This window comes from Ambystoma mexicanum, chromosome 6p, assembly GCF_040938575.1.
Source record: "Ambystoma mexicanum isolate Mex_15411 chromosome 6p, UKY_AmexF1_1, whole genome shotgun sequence".
Taxonomy (NCBI): Eukaryota; Metazoa; Chordata; class Amphibia; order Caudata; family Ambystomatidae; genus Ambystoma; species Ambystoma mexicanum.
The window spans coordinates 624686579-624705572 of NC_090935.1; the positions used below are offsets into that span (position 1 = coordinate 624686579).

The following is an 18994-nucleotide window of genomic DNA, read 5'->3' on the forward strand; positions in this document are numbered from 1 at the left end:
CAGCAGGGTGTCACCGGACTGCCAGTGACCTGACAACTTCTCGTTATGGGGGTATGAGGTCAGGCTCCGTGTAGCTCCCCTGTTAGTATCAAAGTTTCCAGTGCCCCCGGATCATATTTATAACTGTGGCTCCAGGCATGCTCCCCCGCCAGTTATATACAATGCTATTGTAACGCTCACCTGATTCCCGCAGAGGCGCCGGTCTTGACTGGGTGAATGCCGTATCTTCAAAGGTGATGTGTAACACACGGTTGGCTCTTTGGGCTGGACCTCTGTGCACTGTATGTCTGACTTGAAGAGTAAGATGTCTGCAGATAGAAAATATGGGATTAATGAACTGGGGTTATTGGGTGCCTCTCTCCTCTTCCCTTTCTCTTCTCCTGTAGAACCCCAAAGGTTAACGCCCTCACCTTAGGTAAGTGAACGCCGAGCTCTCCATCTGCCTCGGGGCAGGGTGCCGTAACCAGTTTCTTCACTGGATAAGGGTGCAGGCCTCTTGACCTCAGAGGACTGCTGTCCGTCGTTAACTGCACGAACAGTAAGTTCTGGGCACTTCAAATGTCTTAAAAGTCTTTTGTAATGATATCTCTTGTTTTGCAGGGCTCCGGCGATGGCGGATGGCGGGCTGATGAGAGTTGAGGATCGAACCCGCGTGAGGAATAGAAGCGCCTGGAAGCACGTAAGTAAGCGCTTGTAGCCTGCTTCACGATGCGCACTAACTGTCCCTTTTATCTTGCAGGTACAAGTTCGGAGCTTTAGAGAAGCTGAAGGGTGCTGGAATACCCACTGGATTCGGCGTGGGAAGGAGTAATGGCACGTGAGTAATAAAGTTGCCCAATGTCTTTAAACGCACCTTCTTTTGTCTTTCAGATGCGGGATGCAGCGCCGAAGGCCTCCGGAGTGTGCGAAGAGTAGGTAAGCCTTTGTCTTTCAGATGCCGGAATGCAGCGCGAGGCGTTGGTGACAGCCGATGGACCAGGTAAGAGATGCGCTGCCACTGAAGACCGTAGTGCTAACCTGTTCTTTCTTTGTCTTTACAGATGCTGCTGAAGACTGGATTCCAGGATGGTAAGCCTTTGTTCCCTTAGGCCCAGGATCAGAAGCAGAAGACACGATGAGCGTTCTGCTGCAGAGAATGCAGAATATCACAAAGCAAGATTCATCCATCGGGTGTGGTTTAAATAGCCTCCTGTAGTGCTTAGGTGTCTCCTTCCACAGCCACGCCTAGGTAAGAAAAGAGTTCCTGCTTTCCAGAAGAGTTCCAGTGTTCTGAACCTAGGGAGTGGCTCCTGCCCCACCCAACAGGAAAAGTAGTCCCAAACAGAAGAGGATCAGGGGTTCAACTGGCACGTAAGTAAGCAGCATGGTCTGCTGCAGGTAAGTCCACCCAAGCATTATGAGCCCGGCGCTTCCAGCGCTGGGACTGGGCATCTTTATGAGCCTGGTGCCACTGGCGCCAGGACAGGGTCCAAAAGGTCCCAATTGGGACTGGCTGGCACTCGGAACCGGGGTTATGGGTCTGCTTCCAAGGGAGTCGGGCAAGTCCTGATCTTTTGGAAGCAGAGATCATGACAGCACCCCCCCTCAAGGCCCCTCCCAAACCGGGCTTCTCCGGGGGTTTGGGCTTGTTAGGAAATGTTCGATGAAATCTTTCGATTAGATGAGGCGCGTGGACATATTCTGCAGGTTCCCAGGATCTTTCTTGGGGACCGTAGCCTTTCCAGTCAATCAGGTAAAATAGTTTAGATTTGGAGATCTTGGAATCCAGGATGCTCTTGACTTCAAACTCGAGTTCTCCATCAACTAGAATAGGTTTTGGAGATGTAGTTAGTCGGGTTTGAGGTTGCACGGGTTTTAATAGAGAGACGTGGAAGACCGGATGTATCTTCATGTGAGGGGGCAAGTCCAACTTGACCGCTACTGGATTTACTATGGTAGTGATGGAATAGGGACCAAGGTATCTTGGGTTAAATGTGCGTGGTCCTTTTAGAGGTAGATATTTGGTGGATAACCAGACTTGATCTCCTACTTGATATTGGGGGGCTTCCTTCCGATGTTGGTCTGCTCCTTTCTTGTATTGTTCTTTAGCCCTTTGAAGGTGAGAAACGGCTTCCTTAAAGGCTTCGGTGATTGTAGAATGCAGGTGGTCTACTGCTGGTGTTCCAAGATCTTGGAGTGGATCCAACTCCGAGGTTCGAGGGTGACTACCGTATAAAAGAAAAAACGGGGCCTTCCCAGTTCCCGAGTGGACAGAGTTATTGTAGGCATATTCGGCTATCCAAAGGATATCTTTCCAAGTTTTTTCAGTTTGTTGTAGCATGCAGCGCAAATACTGTTCCAGAGTTTGATTGGTCCTCTCGGTTTGTCCGTCGGTTTGAGGGTGGTGGCTGGTCAAAAGTCTCACATCAATTTGAGCCGACCGACAGCAACTTCGCCAAAAATGAGAAATAAATTGACTACCTCGATCCGAAATTAGAACTGAAGGAAAACTGTGCAGTCGGACAATGTTTTCGAGAAATTCTCGGGCCAGAGTTGCTGCTGTTGGTAAGCCTTTCAGTGGAATGAAATGCGCCATCTTGGAGAATAGGTCCACGATTACTAGGATCGTATTGTATCCGGAGCATGGAGGTAGATCGGTGATGAAGTCCATAGAAAGCGTATGCCAAGGGCGAGGCGGGATGTCAATAGGGCGTAAGAGGCCGGCTGGTTTTTCCTTTTGACTCTTGTTTTGGGCGCATACTCCACAGGACATTATAAAGTCTCTGATATCTTTTTTCCAAGACGGCCACCAGAAGTAGCGCTTGATCTTTTCCAAGGTCTTGGTCATACCGGGATGTCCTTCCATTAAAGAATCGTGATAACAAGAGATTACCTTTTTCTGTAAATCTGTGCTGGGCAGGTATAACCGTTCTTGGAAATATAATAGGTTGTCCTTCACCGTAAAGTCCTTTCCCTGCAGATGCCAATTCTGTATGTCTGCTGGAGTTACCAGTAGCCTGGCTTTATCCTTAACTTCCTCTATGGATTGTGTGGCGATTACACCTAGAATTCTTTGTTCGGGAATGATAGGTACAGGTTTAGGATTGATCAAATGTTCTTCCACTCCCATCCGAGAAAGGGCATCAGCTTTACCGTTTTTTGTACCAGGTCGATAGGTAATTATGAAGTCAAACTCGGCAAAGAATAGTGCCCAACGGAGTTGCCTAGAGGATTGAGCTTTTGCAGTTTTCAAATATTGCAGGTTTCGGTGATCTGTAATCACAGTAACGGTGTGTCGGGCCCCCAGAAGATAATGCCGCCAAGCCTTAAAGGCGGACTTGATAGCTAGAAGTTCCTTATCAGTAATAGTGTAATTGATTTCAGGAGGCGAGAATTTGCGGGACCAAAATGCCACGGGATGCAACTGATTGGTTACTGGGTCCTTTTGTGATAGAACTGCCCCCATGGCAAGGCTCGAAGCATCAGTTTCAACGATGTAGGCGAGTTCTGGGCGAGGATGTTTTAAGATCGGTGCAGAGATAAATCTAGTCTTCAAATTCTGGAAAGCTTGTTCCGCCTCGGTAGACCATTCAAAACGTTTGTTTTTCTTTAACAAGGCGGTGATGGGCTGGACTATTCGAGAGAATTCGGGGATAAACCTGCGGTAAAAGTTAGCGAAGCCTAACATGCTTTGAACACCTTTTACGGAGGATGGCGATGGCCATTTGAGAATTGCATCGACCTTCTTTGAATCCATACGCACTCCGCTAGGTGATAATATGAATCCCAAGAATTCAACTTCAGTCACGTTGAAAACACATTTTTCCAACTTAGCGAAAAGTTTGTGTTGACGCAATCTCTCGAGGACCATTTTCACGTGTTTCCGATGTTCAGTTTCCGATGAAGAATAAATGAGGATGTCGTCAATGTAAACAACAACACACACATCTATGAGCTCTCTGAGGACATCGTTCATAAAATATTGAAAGGCGGCCGGGGCATTGCAAAGTCCGAAGGGCATGACCTGATATTCAAATAGCCCATACTTGGTGCGGAAGGCCGTCTTCCATTCATCGCCCTCTTTTACTCGTACCAAGTGGTAGGCTCCTCTAAGATCCAGCTTTGTATATATGCATGCTTTTCTGACTTGGTCCAGGAGTTCAGGGATCAAAGGTAACGGATATCTATTCTTAACAGTGATCTGGTTCAGGGCGCGATAATCTATACAAGTTCTAAGGTCCCCTTCTTTTTTTGGAACGAAGAACAAAGCTGAGGAAGCAGGGGACTTGGAAGGACGAATAAACCCATTCGCTAGGTATTGATCCAGGTATTGTCGGAGGTGAAGATTCTCAGGCTCGGTGAGGGCATAAATTCTACTACAAGGAGGAGTAGATCCAGGTATCAGGTCTATCTGGCAGTCATAAGACCTATGAGGAGGTAGAGAATTAGCCTGATCCTTCCGGAAAACATCTTGGAATTCTAGGTATTCAGGAGGTAACTGGGGAGCCTCCGAGGAAATTGCTGCCAGTGCAACACCAGGTCGAGGGTGACAAGTAGAGACACATTCTGGAAACTGAACCGCTCTTGCTCGCCAATCGATCTGAGGATTGTGCTTCTCTAACCAAGGAATTCCTAGAATAATCTGGAACTGAGGGGCCTTGATCACATCGAACACGATCTTCTCATGGTGTCCATCTTGACTTACTAGCGTCACTTCTTGGGTGGTATGCGTTACTGGTCCGGAGGCTATCTCCGTACCATCCACCGTAGTAATGACGTCCTTTACAGCCTTTGGACAAAGAGTCAGATTCATCCTCAAAACCATTTCATGATCCACATAATTGCCGATGGCACCGCTGTCGACGTAAGCTTCAATCGCATGTAATCGATCCGGATGTTCAGGGCTAATGAGGACCATAGGTATCACGAAATGCGAGGTCACTGAACTGGTTTTAACGCTCGGCAAGAGGACCTCTATTCTTGTCGGGCGAGGTCGTTTCCCTGCTCAGAGTTTGTGACCCTGGTAACTGCAGCTCCTACTGCCTTCTTGGCTGGTTTCACCAGACAGTCTCGAAGAAAGTGCCCCGAGTTTCCGCAATAGAGGCATAATTGCAGCTGTTTTCTCCTTTCCCGCTCCTTTTGTGTTAGTGGTCCTTTCAGGCCCCCTATTTGCATGGGTTCCCCGGAGTCTACTCCTTTGGTAGGAGTTGGTGGTTTGGAAAATACTCGAGCATCAAACTTGGAACGATCGGCCTTCCTGTTCTGCAGTCTGTGGTCAATTTGAACGACTAAGTCAATATAGTCCGAACAGTCTTGCGGGGGATTCACTACTTGGGCTAACACATCTTTGAGCTCTCCACGTAGACCTCTATAAAACAGCGTAATCCTTTTGTCCTCAGGCCATCGAGTTTCCACTATCAGTCTGTTGAAAGACGCAATATAAGCCAAAAGGTCTTGATTACCCTGTCGCAATGAAAGGAGCTCATTGTCCAAGGCCTGCCCCTGTGAATGTCTTGCAAACAGTTTTTCCATACTGAGCTGAAAAGCTTGAAAATCATGGAGAACCGGATCATCTTGATTAACTAGAGGGATCAACCAGTCTGCCGCATTGCCACTAAGGTACGAAAGCACGAAAGCTACCTTAGCTTGATCAGTTGGAAAGGCTGCTGGCCGGCATAAGAAGTGCAACCGGCACTGATTAATAAATACTGCAAACCTCTTTGGGTCACCAGAAAATCGTTCGGGCGGAGCCAGAGGTACATTCCCAGGTAGGTTGATCTGCACTGGGTTCGTAGAGGATGTTGAAGGAAGATTTGCCCCTGATGCGGGTAACGGAGTTTGTCCGGCTTGTGACTGTAGCAATTGTCTAGCGAGATCGTCTGTTCGCTCCTTGGAAATAATCAGTTCCCTTCTTAGAGCATTCGTTTCCTGACGGGCTGCATGCACTTCTGCTCTTAGTTCCCCAAGTAACTGGGCTAGCTGGTCGGTATCCGAGGTTTCCATAGCGCCTGGGTGGGAGTTTTGCGGTAGGCTTTGTGTTCTGTAACGCTCACCTGATTCCTGCAGAGGAATGCCGTATCTTCAAAGGTGATGTGTAACACACGGTTGGCTCTTTGGGCTGGACCTCTGTGCACTGTATGTCTGACTTGAAGAGTAAGATGTCTGCAGATAGAAAATATGGGATTAATGAACTGGGGTTATTGGGTGCCTCTCTCCTCTTCCCTTTCTCTTCTCCTGTAGAACCCCAAAGGTTAACGCCCTCACCTTAGGTAAGTGAACGCCGAGCTCTCCATCTGCCTCGGGGCAGGGTGCCGTAACCAGTTTCTTCACTGGATAAGGGTGCAGGCCTCTTGACCTCAGAGGACTGCTGTCCGTCGTTAACTGCACGAACGGTAAGTTCTGGGCACTTCAAATGTCTTAAAAGTCTTTTGTAATGATATCTCTTGTTTTGCAGGGCTCCGGCGATGGCGGATGGCGGGCTGATGAGAGTTGAGGATCGAACCCGCGTGAGGAATAGAAGCGCCTGGAAGCACGTAAGTAAGCGCTTGTAGCCTGCTTCACGATGCGCACTAACTGTCCCTTTTATCTTGCAGGTACAAGTTCGGAGCTTTAGAGAAGCTGAAGGGTGCTGGAATACCCACTGGATTCGGCGTGGGAAGGAGTAATGGCACGTGAGTAATAAAGTTGCCCAATGTCTTTAAACGCACCTTCTTTTGTCTTTCAGATGCGGGATGCAGCGCCGAAGGCCTCCGGAGTGTGCGAAGAGTAGGTAAGCCTTTGTCTTTCAGATGCCGGAATGCAGCGCGAGGCGTTGGTGACAGCCGATGGACCAGGTAAGAGATGCGCTGCCACTGAAGACCGTAGTGCTAACCTGTTCTTTCTTTGTCTTTACAGGTGCTGCTGAAGACTGGATTCCAGGATGGTAAGCCTTTGTTCCCTTAGGCCCAGGATCAGAAGCAGAAGACACGATGAGCGTTCTGCTGCAGAGAATGCAGAATATCACAAAGCAAGATTCATCCATCGGGTGTGGTTTAAATAGCCTCCTGTAGTGCTTAGGTGTCTCCTTCCACAGCCACGCCTAGGTAAGAAAAGAGTTCCTGCTTTCCAGAAGAGTTCCAGTGTTCTGAACCTAGGGAGTGGCTCCTGCCCCACCCAACAGGAAAAGTAGTCCCAAACAGAAGAGGATCAGGGGTTCAACTGGCAGGTAAGTAAGCAGCATGGTCTGCTGCAGGTAAGTCCACCCAAGCATTATGAGCCCGGCGCTTCCAGCGCTGGGACTGGGCATCTTTATGAGCCTGGTGCCACTGGCGCCAGGACAGGGTCCAAAAGGTCCCAATTGGGACTGGCTGGCACTCGGAACCGGGGTTATGGGTCTGCTTCCAAGGGAGTCGGGCAAGTCCTGATCTTTTGGAAGCAGAGATCATGACAGCTATATTCAAGTCCCATTGTCACGAGCAACAGCACCCAGGGAGCTCCAGGCGCATATTAGTTTCATTTTCCTGGATATCCGGTTCCTGGGGACAGCTCTGCGCGTCAAGGCATCCCATGGCATCCTCAGGAGTGTAGAAAAACCGAGTTTTGCTCTTGTGGAATACCTTCAGTTTAGCTGGGTAGAGCAGCATGTACTTGTGGCCGGCTTCCCGCAATCTTCTTTTCACCAACCAAAAGTTCATTTGGTTGCGCTGTACCTGCAAGGTATAGTCCGGGTATGCCGTTATGTTCGCGGCCCCCCTCTGTATTGTGCCTCCGTTCCAAAAGTGCTAGAGGATTTATTCCCGGTCTCGGTAGTTTAGGATCTTGGCGATCACCGGCCAAGGGGGTTCCCCGGCGGCGGCTTCCTCATCAGGGCCCTGTGCGCCCTCTCTATAGCAAACCCCTGGGACAGAGTGCCCCCAGGTATCTACTGCAGTAGCATGGACTCGATAAATTCAGTGGGTTTAGTTCCCTCAGCACCTTCCGGCAATCCGACAATGCGAATATTGTTTCTTCGGGCGCGTTCCTCCTCCGCCCTGTTCTCCAGGTTGCCCACACGTTGCACTAGGGCGTGAAGTTCCGATTTATGAGCCGCGCAGGCCGCCGTGTTCGGGGCCACCTCTTTTTCTTCCCGGAGAAGGTTTACGTCCTGCTGCACTGCTCCCACCTTGAGCTCAAGTGCGGCTTTCAGTTCATCCATTGCCACACCCAGTTTGGTCTCCCAGGCCACCTTCAGGTCTGCGATCTCCTCTAGTACCTCCTGGTTGCCCATCGAGCCATGGCCCTCGTTGGGGGTCTTGTCTTTCTTCCTGGCCCCTTCAGCACCTGGTGGCGCTCTCGCGAAATTGTCCAGTGTGGGCTGCTTACCTTTCTGTCTGAGGGGTTTATTGGACATCTTGATGCGTCAGGGACAAGTGAGCCGGCCCCACAGTGTGCGGCCCTCTTTTCGAGCGTGCTAAGTTGCCCAAAGTGTCAGGGCCCAGCCTGATCGTGTCCGGGGTATCCCGGCCCACTTATCCCACTTCCAGAGTGGACTGTGTCCTCCCACGTACTCCTGTGGTTACACTCCTTCTTTACGAGTCCCAGGCTCCTGCCCAGGTCGATCCCCTGGTGCCGGTGCGGCCCAACGGGCCCGCGTGCTGCCCCCTGTGTGTCTTTCAGGTGCCCTAGCAAGTTTCTCCTCACCGGGACCCTGTCATGGTGGCCCGTGGATCTGTCCCTTTTACATGGCTGCTTACGTGGGGGCTCTGGCACCAGGTGGTCGTGTCCAGCAAGTCTTGCCGGGCTGAGCGCTCTGGTGCCGTCCGGCACTCTACACACGGCTCCACCAGCCCCGGGGCAGCCCACGTCCGTCCCCAGGTCTGGGCACTCAGGTGTCCTCTTCTCCGTCTGTGCTTATGCCGGTGGCCGCTCGATCAGTACGGGAGTCGTGTGCCGCAGGGGGACTAATGCCCACATGAATGTCTGGGTCCGGGTGCGCGTTCCTGCACTCTAACCGGGTGCAGCACAGGGAGCTCGCTGGGCGCTGCTCGCAGAGCACTCCTGTTGTCTGAGAGATCCCGTGGGGATCTCCTCTCCATGCCCTCCCGCACTTCCACTGACCGGTTCCCAAGAGTGTCGGGTCTGTGCAAGGCCAATCCTAGCCCCTGTATATTCTGTTCGCTGTGGGGCCCGTCGCAGCAGTGTGGGGAATGCTCCGGTACCTTCCTGATGGTCGTCCGGATCTCGGTGCAGACTGGCGTCCTCTTCCTCTTCCAGCCCCTCCGGGTCCCCCTTCGGGGTCGCCGCTCCTCCAGGGGCCCCCGATCTAGCAGCAGGGCTCCGGGCTCACGGCGCCAGCTGATTCGCCCACCGTGTCCGGTGGCAGCAGCGCATCAGGGGCGACTGTCCCAGCCCTGCGCAGCGTCCCGCGGTCCGAGTTGGCAGGGTGCCCTGTCCCTCCTGTGTTCGGTGCGGGCTTCGATGTCTGCCCCTTGGTCCTGCAGGCCCCTCCTCCGGCTGGGTCTGCTAATCAGCACTCGGGCTCGGCATCGCTTGTCCTATACGGCCACAGCGAGCTTGAACACTGCCACTCCAGCCAGTGTTCCCGGTGCGGCACTGCGGTCAGTTTATGACCCTTTGTCCCTATCCGCCATCTTGCCAGTATCTCAGCCGTGGGCACCCTGCTTCTCGTCTCTGGCCGAAACTTCCCGCTCCAGCTACCAATCGGACCCTTCCAGCACTCGGAGTATGTGTCATGATGCCTGCCCCCGGAAGACCAGACCAGGCCCAGCAGCCCCGGAAGCAGGCATCATGCCACTTGGAGCATGCCCAAAAGCCCCAGTTAGGGGCTGTTTGGGTACAGTCCTGGCGCCTATGGCGCCAGGCTCATAAAGATAGTCAGTCCTGGCGCCATGGGCGCCAGGCTCATTATTGATAACTTACCTGAAGCAGACCATGCTGCATACTCACCTGAGGCAGACCATGCTGCATGAAGACTCAAGCCAAATGAGGCTTAGGAGGGACTATTTTACTGAAGGGACTATTTGTTACTTGGGTGGGGCTGTGGAAGAATACTTACCTGGATCTTCTTCCAAGGCTATTTAAACCACGCCCGGACAGCCACACGTGCTTCGCGTTATTCTGCTTGATGCAGCGTAATGCTCACCGTGTTTTCAGCAGCTCCAGTCTTCAGCCACGCCCGCTTCAGTCCTGGGACTCCTGAAACAAGAAGACAAAAAAGATAAAGGTTAGAACAGGAGTTTTAACTTTAATCCTTACCTGAATCCTGATCCATTTCGCCACGGAACTGAAAGACAGAAGTCTTTGAAGCATCGCTTCGCATTCCTACGGCGCCGCGCTGAACTCACCTGCTTGGTGGTACTTCAGCATTCCATCACGCTCTCTCCATCTCGCGGCTGCCCTCCGACACCTAAGGAGACAAAGACAGCAAGGTGAGCAAGGGGACTCTCTAAGGCCATACAAGCTACCCCCAAGGACTTACCTGATTTACCACGGGAGGTACTCACCTCATTTCGGGTCGGCGCAGTCAACTCTGCTTCATTGCCGTACCCCGGCCCCTAAGGGGAGAAAGCAAGGACAATACCAGTTACCCCCCCACAAAACTTACCTGATTTACCACGGGGGTCTCACCTCATCTCGGGTCGGCACAGTCAACTCTGCTTCATCGCCGTACCCCAGCCCCTAAGGGGAAAAACACAATAGACTTACCTGAATTTTACCGAGTGCCATTTGGAAATCTTCGAGTGGATTAATCGGCAACCTGCAAGGAATCAGACAGAGTGAAGAGCAGACATTTGAACTCTTATGAACAATTGGACTTTAGAGTCAATACTGGAACTCACCAATTCCTCTACGCCAGTGAAGTAACTGGTCATCAACACGCCCCTGCGGCCGACGCAGGATGGAGAGCTCATCCTTCCAAACCATCAGGTGAGTCTAAGGAGGGGACATCAAGAGTGATCAGTGGGAAGACAACGGGAGTGGGGAAGGTGGGTTGACACTCAATTCCACGGGTGGTTAATTCCTCTTCTCTTCTACAGAAGAATATTCTTGCGAGCCAGACAAACTAGGCTGAGCGGGCCAGTCCAGTCAGTCATCTCGGCGCTACACGTCACGCTGGTGGAAATAACAGCGGCCCAGTTTCGGTCGACGCCCCCGTGGGAACCAGGTGAGCGTAACAGTATGCACCAGATATTCATGCACCCATGGCTATATTGCCAGCGTGCATTGTCTACTGGAAACTTTGTTTTTTCTGAGGATCAATGTCAGATCTTTGGGAGCTCTTCACGGACACGTTCTCTCACGCGGCCATTTAGCCACACCCCAGACTCAGACTTGGGGGTTCTCTGCATTCATTTTGTCTTTTCCAAGACTTCTGGTTTCTCAGCATTTGCTTTGGTTCTTTCCCAGACCGTTGGTGGTTTCTTGGCATACAATGTGGCAACAATGGGTATTCCCTGCTCCCCCCATTCACGGCCTTATTTAGGCAGACAGTAATATTTACCTTCCTTCCACGGGGGGTGTCCTCTTGGCAGTTTCAAGGAAGGCAGGCTTGACTCTGGGACGTCTCTGCAGGCCCATTCCTCCATTCAACACACCCTCTTGTCTGGGTCAGTTCTCTCGTTCACCTTCTTCCAGAATAACTCCTACACCGTTGCTAACACATGTCTAAGTCTTCCCAGTTGGTGGTTTCCCCATGTATCCAGGGAAGAGTGGGAAGCTGGATTGTTCTGCTCTAATCTTCCACCTTCCTTGGTGTCACCCATTTCCTTTCATACTGGTCTTGCTAATCATGACGGACCTTGGGATTGGATGAGGTCACCATAGGTTAGTCTCCCAGTTTTAGATTGGTCTCTTCTATGCATTTCCCCAATGGATTTTCAAATCTGTTCAAAGCAGTCTCGCCATCTTGGATAAATAGGATATTCATCTTTCCCTTTTGTTCCATATCTTCATATGTGGCTTGGGCCATTGCCACCATCTTGTTCTCCCATTTGTGAATTCTGAATCTGCTGGAGAATGATCCTCTGCACCTTGCTTCCTATTCTTCCAACCGCTGGGATCATCGTTGCATGATTCCTTTGTTTGGTGAGTTCAGGAACCTCCTTTATCATGTTCCTCGAATCTCACGCTGATATTCACAACTTCTGTGCTGTGTGACAGGGGCTTGCACGTGTGCAGCCCTGCAAGATATTTCTCCAAAGGACTTGTCATGAGGTTTTATCCAAATAAACTCTGGCTGTCAGGGAGCCATTATCTTCGCCTAAGGATGCATGCAAGTTTTGCAGAGGGTGGGGGTTTAGAACTCCATGTGAAAGTATCATTGGAGCGTTTTCCCATCCCTCGTAATATGTTCCTGGGTGTCTTTACTTGAGAGGTCTTCAACAGCCTTGGGAATGTAATATTGTGCCATGGTGGGGATGCAGAACCTGCTCCTTCCACCCTCTGGCAGGTACATCGGGTAGTGGCTAGACCAATCGAGTCCCTAGCGCTTTGCCTCCTCACATATTATGATGGGGAGTTCGTCCAGCTCTCCACGTTTCTGAGGTGACCATTTCTACCAAGAAAGAAGAGGGTTATGTAGACATGTCAATGACCAGTACTGTGGCTTGCATATTTTTAAAATATCAAATGTTGGAACATTAATTATTCTGTAATCGGATGGAGTGGCCTGAACCACAAAGTGACGAGGAATGATTTCATCTTTGTAGAGACACCATTGATCACTATATCAAACATCCTGCTTGATACATGTCACTTTTCTGTTGGGTGCACAGAAGGATTGGTAGGTTTCTGGGCTTAGTAACCACTGTCTTTTGTGGCAGAATTTATGAAGAGAACAGACTCGCTGTCGAAATTCGCCACTCTTCTAAAATTTCTGTGGTAATTATTTTGATTTTCAATGACCTGGTTTGATCCTCCTTGGTCTGCTTCTGTTTCATAATCTCCTACGTTACGTGTGGTGGTGGGGGTGCATTTGGGTCATCGTTTCCTCAACCAGTAGACTTTGCTATGCAATATCTGACCCACTTTCCCAGCACACAACAATTTTGCAAGTTTATTATCATTTCGCAGTGGGATTTGGAACAATCTTCCCATCAGGCATTTGGCTGTTAAACCTCCAATGTCTCTGAGCTCTTGGGGTAACTTTAGACCCAATTTTCCAACATGCAGCATGTTCTCAGCCTGGCTCTTTTTCAGCTTGCTATGGGACTTTTGGCTCAATTTCAAAGCATGCAGTACTACATTGCTCTAAGGTCTTTTAGTTTATGTTGGAGTTTATGGCACAGTTTCCAAACATGCAATGTTTCAAAAACACTGTGGCTTTAAGTAGTACCTGCCAAGGTAATTTCCAGTTGGATTTCTCTGACCACAACTATCATATTTATTTCTTGGTCCTTGATTCTCCCTTTTCTCTTGTTGGTGTGGCTCACTCTGCTTCACTTTGGAAGCGGTTTCACGTTTGCGGATTTCCTCTGGCATGCCTTTTGGGCTCCCGCTGAATCCTCATGTTTCATTCTGTGTCTTATCAGGTCTTTGCATTTGCGAACAAGGGCTTAGGTTTTTCCAAGCTCGGCTTTCGTGTGGAAGCTCTCTGTCCATTGTTTCTCTTCATTGTGTTGGCATGCTTCCTTCGATCGTCTCTGCTTTGGTAGTGGGATAATTTTCCTTTTTATTGCTGCAGGCTTTTTCAGTCTCTGAGAACTCTGACCTTCAGATCTGCCTTGGGGTTTCTGAATCTAGTTTACTCTGTGTATTAGGATCTAGGTGACTGTATAACATCTCTTTTCAACTTAGCTGTATCTTGCGTCCATTGTGCCACCAGTACAGGTACTTGCCCTGCGGTGGAAGACCTCCTCCCTCTAATTTGCATGAGCTTTTCCAACATCATGCTGTGCCCCAGGTTGCATCACCCGATCATAGGACTTCAAGTCGGACTCTTGCACGGAGCTTTGTTGGGCAACCTTTCTACATGATTCTTCCCTAGCCAAAGATATTTGCCCCAGTTTTTCAGTTAGTGTAAGAAGCTGGCACAGTTTCCACACGTCCAATGTATATTGTTCTGTGGGCATAGTAAAACACTAATTGCACAGTCCACTCACCTAGACTTCAGTTCTGTCTAGAAGACTGATGAATAACACCACATTCTACACCAAATGAAAGCTTTTGCTGCAAGATGTATTTTATAAACCTCCCACAGACTCGACACAGTCCCATTCATCCTCGTCTGTTGGAAAGTGGCCTGACAGCCGTATGTTGTTTTGGAAGTGGCCTATCATCTATTTTAGGATGTGGGATTTTGTCCCTTCCTCATCCTTCAGTCACAAGCCTTTGAGGATCAAATAGCTGCCTTCTTGCTCTTATGCCTCCAGCTAACTCCCACTTCTGCTGTCCCGTCCAGGATCCCTCTTTTCTTTTGATGGTTCCATTCCTTCTCACTCACATGGTGGGGAGAAGTAAGCAGACTCTCACTCTTCTTACACACCCTAATTGCTGAGATGCTTAGACTTTATTCACTGAGCCTCTCTTTCTGACACCTCAATCAGTTGGCCTCTCCTATACAAGTGTTTTCATTCTCTTACCCACCGGATATGCACCTTCCCTGACTGCTCCTATGAAGGTAATAATGGACAGAACATATCCCGTGTGTGTTTCATAACCTTTCTTCCTCTAAAATGCAGGCATATGAACGAATGGGCAGATGTTTGTCCTGCAGGCTGCTGTTGTGTCCCCACAATTTGCTTTTAGCTGCAAACATTTCCCCATGGTATTTTCTCTGCAGCCTGCACACCATTTTCGTAAGACCTGAGGTATGACCTTGTCAGCTTCTCGCAGGTTGTCTCTTCTGGAGTGGTGTGCTGTCAGAAGGTCTGTGTACATGCATCACTTGCACCCTAATCACTCAATACATATGATGCCAGTCTTTATTTGATTTAGTAAGTTATCGCCTACTGTACCCTCAAGGTTTGTCTTCAAGGAACCCCTGTTTAAATATAGTGCAGTCCACCTGCTAGACATTGTCTCTACTTGAGAGTTAATTGGATACAGAGGTTGCTTTATATGCTGTCTTGCAAACCCAGGGTTACAGTTGTCAAAACTGGAATGACGTTTTTGTGAATGGTGTCTGGATTCAAAACTGGGTGGACGCCTGAGGGATAGTTCGGGATGAAGTATGCGAAAGTTGAATGCGGCCGCTCCTCTGTGATTGGGTGGCTGGTAAACGTTTGAAAATTGCAACCCTGTGATTTGGAGCCAAATTACCCCCTGAACCGTCAATCACCCTCATAACTCGATGGTCTGCAGCCTTCATTTCAGACATACAAGAAGACACCTATCCAAGAGTTATGAGGAAGTTCTGTTTGTCTCTTCATGCTTTCCAGAACTCTTCTCTTTGACGCTCTACAAATACTAGAATTATATCAACCAGGGTGAACCTAGAAGGCGGTTGTCCTATTCTCTTGTTCTGATGAGCACAGGTAAACCTTAAAGCCTATCCTTGTTTAGACCTAACACGATGAGGCGACCGCACCAAACGCAGGACTCTGGCAACAGGCAGGGCTCGGGGTCTGTGGTTGCTACTCAAGAATAAGAACAAAGAAACCAAAATAACACTGTGACACTGGGTAGTCCGTCTTCTACCTGTATTGCCACTGATAGACGCCATCTGTATCACCAGCACCAAAAATGCACCTTTAGGGAACCAGACTGCTGCAGCGTACCTCAGTTGCAGCACTTCTTCTGGTGCCTGGCACAGGATCATCACCAGCGGCTCCATAGCAATGCATCTTGCGTGATGAACCTCCTTAGGACCATCAAACCTGAACTGGACCACTGGAACATAGGTGCTGCCTCTGTTGATCTTTTTACCTTGCAGAGACTCCACATTGACTACCAGCGCTCATAAATAGCTGAAGATGCACGACTGCGGGCTCCCTGTACTGGGATTGACTTTGTAAAGGCACCTCCTTCTTCCCAGAACCTCATCTGTAACACAGGGCCTTTTATTTAACATTGTGCCCTTTTTCTTGGCGTTGGTGTACTGTGCAGTATTAGGACCAATATCCAGCTCCGAAATCATGCTGTCTCTTCCATTAATCTATATGTGACACTCACTTTCGATTGAGCCTTTGCCAGCCCTGAAGTACCCGGGGGTACAAGCTTTGGAGTGGACTCGTAACAAGTAGTGTAAAGAATTTGCCTATAGTCTTTCTGATCCTTATTTACTCACCTGTAACCCGCACCAACGCCTTTGATTACCTTTTATGAACTATAATTTTGTAATTGGTTTCCTAATACAGAAGTATGTGTATGTGATCAATCCTTTATTCAAAGTAACACTGTGCCCATCTTTTTGTCTACCTCGCCCAAGGCAGTTGAGTTGGTCTTGATTGCTCAGTTAGGTACCGCGAGGTAAGACGAGAATTGTGTTTGCCTAGAATTAGCAAGATAACCCTACATCCTGACCACGGGGCTGGGATAATCCTCCTAACCCTTTAGGGCTTTGTGGGCATCCACTGTTGCAGCTGTCTAGAGACGGCCAGGTTTAAATTAGTCTTCTGCTTTCACCCTGTTGGTGCCAACTACTCTACCTTTTGGGAAGGAGGATATCCGGCAGAGGCGATAATGTTGCTTTGTCTGGTAGCAGGTGTGTGGCAAATAAAGTCTGATGTGTTTATTTTTGGATGTGTACCATGTGCAGCATAATGTTGTCTTGCTTACATTTGCCCACAGTAAGCAGAGGACCTAGCGGTGAAGGAGGAGGAGTCTGTCACTGCACCCCGCTCTTCTCTTCCCTTATACATACACCTTTTGCCTAACTCTTCTCACCCCTCAAGTCTTTACCTCAGCACCATAGAGCTGCCCAATGCATAGACTGTCATGCCTTGGGTACGCTAGTTGTAATCATTTGTATATATCTGGGCATGCATTCCTTTTGCACGTGTATGTCGGGAAATCTTTGGAGTCAAAATGTTGAGCTAAATTATGAGTTAATTTTATGATTTATGTTTATGTAAACGTTTGTTATGATTTATGTTTATGTAAACGTTTGTGAGTATGATCATTACCAATTAGTGATGTATGTGTTGCTGTGGATACATTAAGTGCTCAAAATGTGTCTATTTTAAGTATGTTTGTGATCATTTGCACTAACCCACAAGGGATGCATCTTGCAATGTTTGTTGTGCAAAAGGAGCACTCACCCATTCAATAATATTCTGTTCATGTCTGATGGATATTTGATTGCACATTTTCTTATTGGATCTCAAATCTGTCATTTATTTTACCATCCTTTCATCTTCACCTTTTCCTTGGCCAACCACATACACTTTTCTTTAGGCTAAACATTCTGTAACTTAAATTTATTACAACTGGTTGGATTGGTAGACCGTTGTTCTATGTTTGTCGCACATTTTTCCTATTGTTTACCCTATGCAGTGATATGGTATTTAATATTGGAGGTACAGCAGTTTTGCTTATTTGCTTCTTCAAGCCAAGTCCCTTTTTCGAGGCCTCAAGAAACCAGTTTTGCAGGAAATAGTAATTTCCCACACACAAGAGCCCTGGCAGACTCAAGTGTGATCAGAAAAGAGACACATCTCTGGGTTTTCTATCTTTCTGCATTTTCCTTTCCATATTGTCTTCTCTCTCCTATGAGTAAGGCTTCTCCTCCAGATTGCATTCTTCCTCTTTTCAACACCACGCAGTCCACTTCGTAAACATTATCTCTGAATAAGCAAATAATGCCTTGTTTTTGTGTGTATTTTGAATGGTCTTGGGACAACTACAGTAAAAGTGTGGCTTTTTGTATAGCATTTTATTAGTATTACCTGGAGTAAAGAAATGCACAATTGATATTGCTCTTGTTTCATTCCTTTGTGCAGTTCCAGTCTGCGGTGCGCAGGATCACTTTGGCGCAGAAAGCAGTGCCCATACTATGTGGAAGTGCGCTGAAGAATAAAGGAGTGCAGCCTTTGCTGGACGCCATTACTCTGTACCTGCCTGCTCCCAATGAGTGCCACCAGGACTTCCTGTGAGTAATAGTATAATGTAATCTAATGACTTTAATCCTGGGCATAGTGATCATATTCTGCCAGAAACACTTTGCATAAGCAGTAACCACATTAATAAACAGCATATAAGGCAAGTGACGAAGGGGACATCGACTGGGACAACACGGCCTGGCAGAACACAATAGACATTAATTTCGTTAATATGCAGTTGAGGACACGGTTTGGGATTGGGGGGGGGCGGGTTAGTACCTCTGTACATCTCAGTTGCCCACACCCTGTATACAAGATGATTTTTGAGTGCAGTCTTCACAGCCTGAAGTGGGGCTAGGCTTTAATATTGGCGGGAGGGATGTTCCAGTGGCATGGAGCGAGAAAGAAAAGGAGCTGAAGCGGGAAGCTCAGAATGGACAGATGGAGCAGTCCTTTCAGTGCAGCGAATGGGATTGGGGGTAGTGCGAGCAGTTGAAGGGGTGACACCCATGTGAATGAAAATCAACAAAATATGCAAGTTTCAAACAACCTTTATTAACTTTGTTAGGATCAGTGGGAATAACTTCTACACATTCTAGGGGAATTCAGGATGGGTCAACTCAAGGTGTCGCAATGAAGGGAAAAGTAATCTCTCCAGTGTTTTCTATTGTAGTATATAGGCTCAGAACATCTAGAGCCCGGTGTCTTTTATACAGAAACATAGTATCATGGCTCTAGCGCTCGGCCTGCTTCTTGACTGTGAGTCCTAAAGCTTCTTGACAACCATAGCCATAGAGACCTTGCACCTTGCTAGCTTCCTGATAATCTCTTACCAGGAAGTACTTCTTCCTACTTGCGTAAGGTACTTGCCAAGCCCAGATATTCTTGCCCTCTACCTGAGGGTCAACTTCTTGGAGCGAGGTTCATACCTTTTAACAGACTCCTACAAGCAAGTATTCTTGCCCGCATTTAGGGTAATTGTGAGGTCTACGTACTCTCACCCTTCAGCCAAGGGTGTCTCTTCTGGGCCTGTTGTTCCCCCAAAATTATAATTTATT

The 18994-nt window shown here is 48.5% G+C and overlaps 1 protein-coding gene across 2 annotated transcripts in view; it reads left to right on the forward strand.

Moving 5' to 3' along the window:
• The window catches only part of GFM2 (GTP dependent ribosome recycling factor mitochondrial 2), a 925389-nt gene that overhangs the window by 592204 nt on the left and 314191 nt on the right, over window positions 1-18994 (forward strand). For both annotated transcript variants that reach the window (XM_069627482.1, XM_069627483.1), the window contains exon 12: window positions 17838-17986. In XM_069627482.1, coding sequence (XP_069483583.1) covers window positions 17838-17986 — 149 coding nt within the window. The remainder of the gene's footprint in view (window positions 1-17837; window positions 17987-18994) is intronic.